General features: G+C 37.4%; 1 protein-coding gene across 1 annotated transcript; it reads right to left on the reverse strand.

The window, feature by feature from the left end:
• Positions 1-496: 496 nt before the first annotated feature.
• On the reverse strand, positions 497-7,067 carry LOC136570287 (collagenase 3-like). Its single transcript, XM_066570791.1, has 10 exons — positions 6,772-7,067; positions 6,430-6,671; positions 5,175-5,323; positions 4,950-5,075; positions 3,914-4,075; positions 3,198-3,315; positions 2,466-2,599; positions 1,958-2,117; positions 1,141-1,244; positions 497-597 (listed from the first exon to the last, which is right to left on the reverse strand). The coding sequence occupies exons 1-10, from the start codon at positions 6,892-6,894 to the stop codon at positions 497-499; spliced, it is 1,419 nt and encodes a 472-aa protein (XP_066426888.1). The 5' UTR covers positions 6,895-7,067.
• Positions 7,068-7,828: the final 761 nt, after the last annotated feature.

Consider the following 7,828-nt stretch of genomic DNA (forward strand, 5'->3'; position numbering starts at 1 on the left):
ACTTGCTCAGGGAGTTACCATACAGCCCTCACTCATTCACTACACATCTGAATTCCCAGTATGCTAAAAGGAACTCCAAAAAGGGAAGAAGAATTGGTTCAAAGATACAAAACTCCTGGGTTTACCAAGTCTATTTCTTGGGACATGCTAGGAGATCCTTGAAAGGTGCTAGATGTGCTCAGAATACTGGGAATTAGTAGTGTTTATAAAAGTGAGTGATGTATCCAGCATCACTCCAAAACTAGACAAACTTTAAATGGTGTAATGCACCTTGAAATGCTAACAATTTCTTCTCTCCTTTCCTATTAAGTTAAATCAATTCCAGACTGACATGCAGCTGTGTAAGTCCATATATACAGGGTACATTTGGTGGTAGGTAGCCTCGTACTTGTTCATAGAACCTTGCTGTCCTTTGGTAAACCTAAATGCCCACTTTATTAATATTCCCATGTGCTACAAGCTGCTCTGCAGCCTATGATATGGCACTCAGCTGTAATTAGCACCAAAACAGGGAGTTAGTATGCAGGACACGGACAATTCTTTGACTCCAGATGCTATATTCAAACTGCAATGGTCCATTGAAGAAGTAGAGGTAACCTAAGGAAAAAGAAAGTTAGAAAGAATTAACACTAAGAAAATGTGGTGACATATCAAAATTATCCTTAAAATAGTGATTATCTTGTTTTCATTTTTAATCACTCAAATGCAGCATTTTCATATGTAAAATGCTGAGCTAAATTTTTAAAATATCCTCATTCCATTTGCTAGAGCTGGATCAGAGTTTTAAAATGATTGATATTTAATCTTGTGTCAAATTCTTACATCACTTGATCAGGAAGATGCAGGACATTTTAGTTTTTAAGACACAGATTCAGAAACACACTCTGAAAAGCTGGATAGGAATGGGCTCCATTTATTACATTACAATACTTTTATATTAAACATGCCACTTTAGGTTCCCTAAGCAAGAAGCTCTTTTTTTGGCCAGAGCATAATTTAGATTGGAAAACTGATTCAGTCAAGAACAGAAGTATTGATGTGAAGAAATTAAAATTACAAATGCAAAATTTTCTACAAGGCATTAATCTCAAGTTTCAAGGGCAATTAATTGCAATAAAGTTTCATTATCAGATTATGTACCATTTCTTTCATAGACTGCATCCACTTTATCACCAATTCCTGCGAATTCTTCCTCTATCAGCCTGGGGTAGCCGGCATCCATAACCTCTGCCTCTTCATCATAACTATATTGAAAACAAAAGAAAAATAGTCAAGGGGATTTCAACAGCCTGGGAGTTTGGCCTGTGCCCTTCATATGTTTGGAAGTTACTCACACCCAAAGCAAGCCAGCAGTCTTTGGGTGCTTTCTGTCTAGTGCAATGATAAAATGCAGGGTGATAAACAGGGCACACCTCCACCAGAAGTGGAATAAATACAAAGCAAATAGAGCTAAATTTTCAGAACTGATCTTTAAAATATGTGTTATATGGAGATTATTGTACCTGGATGTATTGGTACTATGAACCTATCCTAAGGCTGCTTGGCCCAGTGATAGTGGGAAGGGATGGTAATGTCTTAATTCTGCATGAGACCTGGTTGTGAAACCCACTCATGGACAGTAAAAAAGAGACACCCTAGGGTGGGACAGATTTCTTGTTCACAGCACTGATACCATTTCACACAAGCAACTCAAGGAGGCAAGATGGGAAATTTGTCTAGCAGGCATGACCTCATTGGAAATTCTCCCAGATTAGAGCACTTTGCTCTCATTTCCTTACACTCATTCAGCTTTTAAAATATGTGCCCCTATTTACAACATGTTGTACACAGCGGTAGCATCGATGAAAACCGCAGACCGGATTGGCCAAATGCCTGGTTTGAGCCAAACTCCTGGTCTTTCCATACATCTGGACAGGTTATGACTAGGGACACCGAAACTGACCTGTCTCCAGCTTACCTCCAGTACTTATTTCCAGTAAAAAAGAGAGTCTTGCCGGTGTCTTTAATGTGGACAGCTGCATCTATTCTTTTCATTTCTTTTGGGAATCCCATTTCATAGATCTTTTTAGGGAAGTCTTCAAGTATGTCATAACCATTCAAAGCCCAGACTTTCTTTCCTGAAAATATGAACAAAGTATGAGTGAGTCTTTTGTAAGGTCTCATCTTTGAGAGAAGAATAAAATGAGGAAACCATGTTCCCTATTTTCATACAACAAACAGATTGTTAGGTCATGTACTCAGTAGGTATTAGACTATTTGTAGTCTAAATTCTGAGCATCCTAATTAAATTCTACATCTCCTAATTCACTGAAAATTTTTATAGATATGCATATAGAGGTGAAATAATTTGTTTTTCAAGCAAGGAAGGTCGGATGTTTTATTCTTCTATTGATTACATCTGCACCACCTGTTGAGCTTGATTAATTAGGTGTATTCTTCTACTAACAACAAAATCAAAAACTCACCTTTAAACATGAACACAAGATCTTTGATGGGATTTTCATAAGCTGCATCTATTTTATTCGGAAGCTCTGGCCAAAAGGACTTAAGCAACACCAGTTCTGCCTCAACCATCTGAGGGTGTAGTCGCCAGAAAAACCTAGTTCAGAAAAGGAAGATATATTTTATGTTTCTTGTCATACTGTAGAATAGCAGTATCTTTGATGTCCTATAGTTAAAATAAATTGCTGGTGAAATGATGGTTATCATATCATAGAATATTGAATAGACTGAGCCCCTCTTAGACCTTTCCTTTCCTTTCCTGACAGTCATCAGCTGCAGACTATTTCTGCCACTCACACAATGATCGCCTCAAACAAAAACAAATTTTAAGCTTCTTAATTTAGAATAAGAGAATCACTGCTGTCCCATTTGAAGTTCCTGAATGCAGTACATCTTCACCCAAATAAAAGTTAGCAGATTTATGTGTGTTGAAGAAAATCTCATGATGTGCACAAAAGTGTCACGCGCTTCAGCCATATTATCTTCACATCATGTTGCTGGGCAGTCAAGTCTGTAGTTGCATTATGAATCCTGCCTAAAAAGATATATGATGCAGTTTCTTAAGAGACATCTATATTGATTTGTGCTCTTTTAAATGTACATTTACCCAAATCTTCAGTAAAAAATGAAATGGTGTTTTTGCTTGCTCAGACTTTATCCAGTACCCACCATCCTTGACATGGGAGTGTCTTTACCTATCTTTGAAGACCAGCATTTCCCCACGAAGTTCTGTTATTGCATCAAGAGATAATTCTACATCACATTTCTCTGGGGTTTTGGGATGTTTTGGGTTGGGATCTTTGTCTCCAGCACCTGCAATGATATCATATGATGTAAGCTTGACAATGTTAATTTTCTACCTGTTGATCATCATATTGAACAGAACACGGAAGATCTCCCAAGATCATGATGAATAGAAACATAATGGGTAAAAAATTTTTACAGAAAAATTTGTTCTCTCTTTCCTCTAGCCAAATGCATTAATGAACTTTGCAGTTCAAGTGTGCTGCAATGGTGTTAAATAAACTTCCTTTCTTTATCCCAGGTTTTGGAGGTCCCCAAACCCTTTATGCTTTTCATAATGAAACATGAATAGTTCTGTTTCTACCTTTAGACTCTGTTTTCCCTTCTCTTTTCAGGCAGGTCAAAAAGTAGAAGAACTCTGGTCGCTATCACCTATCACTAAAGGAGACAGGTCAGTGACCAACTGTGCCTCCAGCATTAGTTAATTTTTTTCCCCTCTCAAATACTAAATCAAAGTATCTCCTGTTCCAGTGAATCATTCTTAATTCTCCATTCTTAATTAGTCAGGACTGCTGTTATTGAACATCTGCAGCTCCCAGTAACTGTGCAGTGAATCTGCAGCAGGCTACAATGATACAGGAGATAAATATATGTTATACAGACTTACCATAGAGCTCTTGGATCCCTTGCACATCGTCATCAGGAAGCACAAAACCAGTTTTTCCAGTGTATGTGTAGATTGGGAACATCAAAGCTCCAGGGTCTCTAGAGTGTTCCAGTCCCAGTGAATGACCAAATTCATGGGCAGCAACAAGAAACAAGTTATAGCCTATAACAAACCACAGCAAAAGTAAATGTGTATCTCCTTGCATCACCATTATTGACACTGTGCTTTAACACTTGGGACAATGAATGAGACAACTGAATACATGGAAAAATTCTGCATAATTCAAAAAATCATGGAAGGCTTTAGGACCTTAAAGACCACCAAGCTCCAAACCCCTTGCCTTGAGGAAGGACATCTTCCAATAGATACAATTGCTTGTCATTTTTGAACTGTGAAGGGTTTTGCATTAATAAGGGCCTAAGAAATCTAGTGTCTCATAGCTGGTGTTCAGCCTAATTCTTACATGACTGTGTTACTATGCAGGGAGATTTAGATCTCTTGAAATTTTTTAGCATCACAGGAAAGCTCTAGGGTAAAGTCTTGGTCCTACTCAAATCAAGAACATTTTTTTGTGAATTAATCTGCAGTAGAGAGCCCAATATTGCAGAAATTATCCTTAATGCCAGGAGGGTGACCTAATCCAGTTGTTAAACTCTGTCCTGAGTAGGCAATGTGATGAATTTTCAAATTAAATGCAAGCAGACAACATGCAGCTGAGGTATGTTTGCTGTAGGCTTCAGTAAGGCAATGCCCATCAGTCTATGATCAGAATTAGCTGCCCTTAGTGAAATGCCAAAATGACAGAATCTTATTTGTGTAATTTTTTTTAATCACTTCACTTAGGAATGTTATATCTTAAAATTTATGCTAAGCACATGTTAAACCTCCATTTATGACTGGAGGTTAAACTCAGTGTGAACAGTGAAGATAATGATGAACAAACAGTCAACAGACAAAACAAATCATCTACAGATATCAAACAGGGATAAATTTTCCATCTATCACCATTTCAAACAATGTCAGGAACTTCTGTTACCTTTAGAATCATCTGACCAAACTTCATCATCATCGAAATGAGCATCTCCCCCATAGTCTGGGCCAGGGGGAAAAGCATGTGCCAGTAATCCAGAGGGCCCATCAAAAGGGTAGAAGTCACCATGTTCTAGAAAACAAAATTCAAACCAGTTAAATTAATTACTCCATCTTATGTATATAAGAACACAGTTAACTTCTAAAATGAAAACTATTGGTTCTGTGTTACCTTTAGTGCCGAAGGAGATCATGATATCAGCTGTACCACTTCGTATTCTGGTGAAATTCAGTGGCGTCACATCAGACCAAACTTTAAATGCTTTCTTGAAAGCTCTTTCTACTTCATTACGTCTCAGATCTGAAGTGTAATTCATAATTCTGTCAAACAGATTAATATCTACAGTTAATTGTGTGAATTGAAGAAATATGCAGTGTACTTTTATCTGACTGTACACCTCATTAAAAGTTTTTGCTTTTGTCATATGATCTTATCACATAACAAGGAGCTTAGTAGCTGCATACAGTATGAAAAAAATAAACATTTATATAAGCACTAAAATAATTCAGAGATATCTGAAATTATCTAACAGCTTTCAGTAATTGGTTTTCTATGCACCAGAAGATTTAGAAACTGTCAGATATATTCAGTTTTAAGTGAAATAATATCAGTAACTTCAAAATTTTTATAACATATAAAATATCTCAAGATCCTCACATCCTGGAGCAGCAAAACATTATCCAAAGTGATTTTTTAAGGCTATAATTGTCCATTAAAGTAACATTTATTACTAGTTATGGAAATAAGAGATTTTAGTGATTTCAAATTTGGAACCTGCTAAACAAACTCAGTCTGTAGCTGTTGAAAGCCCCAGATATCCAGATATATGACCTTGCAGAATTAAAGGAGAAGGATCTACCCTGTGAACTGTCAGCCCTTCACCTCCCAAGGTCAACTTTTCTGAGGTCATGATACAGGGATTTGTCTGAACAAAGACAGAGATCCACATCTGGGATGTGAAATGGTCTGGCTCTCACAGCCACACTACACAGACTGGTTTGCATCTACACCTCTCTGTCCAGGACAAGACAGAAGCAAACTCTACACCAGGTCCAAACAGAGCTAAGGAGTGACCCAGAGAAATGCATGATCTGAGCCCCTAGCCTCTTTCATTTGGCACCATGGATGTGTCTTGAGTGTCTGTATGGAGGCCAGATCAGGAATTGCTGGCTTACAACACACCAGGTTTCCTTTATCATGAGAAAGTGCAATGGAAAAAAAAAAACGTTTACTTCCTTGGGCTGCAAGGTAGGCAGGGAGCACCTTTCCAGGAGTGAGGCTGTAAGGGTTTTAAACTGCAACATTAATTTAGTCACACTCAAATGCACCCTTCTCACATCAACCTCATGTACTGAGCAACCCATTGGACAATGCACCTGGAAAGAAAGTAATAACAGTAATAATACTCAAAATACCAGGCATTTACCTGTATGTCAAATTCATTTTTGACCATTTGAGTTTTCTAGGGAAAAAGTTATATTCCCCCACATCTGGGACACCACATCTTGGTTTCTGCATCAGCTCATATGTCTCTTCATCTAGCTTGCCTGTCACCTCCAAGCCAAAAAAAGCTTGCATTTCCCGAAGTTTGGCTGCCACTGTGTTTCCACTCTTCCTCATTATGCCAGCAGGGTTTGGATGGAGGTCATAGTGAGTCCTGAGATAGCGCTAAGAAGGGGAAAAGGAGTAATAAGCATGATTTCCAAACAGTTGTAACTTCACAGCTTACTGTTAATGGAACATGCAAATGCATTATTTTATACCATACCTCTGCAAACTGAAGGTCCTTTTCTGTGAATTCATGGCTGTCATCAAGGGGAATAGGGACTGTCAGGCAAAATGACAAACCCAACAAGAAAAAGAAAACAGCTGCAAGTCCTGATTGCATCATGTTGGACTTCTGAAGTCTGAAGCCCTGATGTTTTAGAGAGCAGCTACCTTTACTTTTATAGTCCCAACCCAGTGAGTCACCACTCAGGGACAAGTTAGAACTTCCTTGTTGCTGGAAGTAAACATGCTTAGATGGCTGTTTGTTTCTCCTCCCCAACACTGTGGTTTAGGCATCCGTTCTCCAGCTGAGGGCTCTGAAACTGTATCTTTGTATAAACATGAGGTCTCTGAATATTGACATAGGCTGTGGGAAGAAATGGGCATAAGCAAACCACACTTGTTGATTATTTTGCAGTAACTTCCACTGGCAATAGCTGGCAACAATGCTGCAATAACTTACTTTCCTTTTCTATAAAAATTGTGCTTTTTTACCATTTGATAAGGTAACAAGGGTCATTATTTTTAAAGTAAATAATGCAACTTTTCAGTAGTTACACTAGTTCAACAGCAATTTTTAGTGAAATAACATTATAGAATATAAAATATGAGATTGTTTCTTTGTTTCTGTAAAGAACTTTAACTCCATAGCATAAAAAAAATTTACTTCAGAGATCCTTAAAGAGAATTTCTATCTATATTACAGGATACTTCACTTCTAACATACTCAAAAACAGAAATGCTAAATATCAGGAATAGTTAAGAACATTTAAAAGCATTTTTTGTTAGTAATAAAGCAGTTCATGTAGAGTGACTAATTAATAAAATTTATCTTCCAAAAACCTGAATTTAATTTACTTTATGAGAAGATGACAACCATAGATCAATGAGAGAGCTAATACTTTGAGAGAGGCAATCTACCAGCTACAGATAGACAATGGATCTGTGTGTCTAGAATAACTTAAAAATGTGATATTTTTTCTTATGAGGTGGATAGTAGGATAACTGGCATTATGACAGAGATGATCATTACTATACCTCAAACATAAGGATTATTT

The sequence above is a fragment of the Molothrus aeneus genome, chromosome 2 (genome assembly GCF_037042795.1).
Source record: "Molothrus aeneus isolate 106 chromosome 2, BPBGC_Maene_1.0, whole genome shotgun sequence".
NCBI lineage: Eukaryota > Metazoa > Chordata > Aves > Passeriformes > Icteridae > Molothrus > Molothrus aeneus.

Bases quoted from the DNA above. Each gene is read 5' to 3' on its own strand.
- LOC136570287 (XM_066570791.1), bottom strand. From the start codon at position 6,894: ATGATGCAATCAGGACTTGCAGCTGTTTTCTTTTTCTTGTTGGGTTTG. The intron at 3,316-3,913 runs GTAAGTCTGTAT...ATATCATTGCAG, and splicing joins AGGGATCCAAGAGCTCTATG to GTGCTGGAGACAAAGATCCC. The intron at 598-1,140 runs GTACATAATCTG...CTTTTTCCTTAG, and splicing joins TGCAGTCTATGAAAGAAATG to GTTACCTCTACTTCTTCAAT.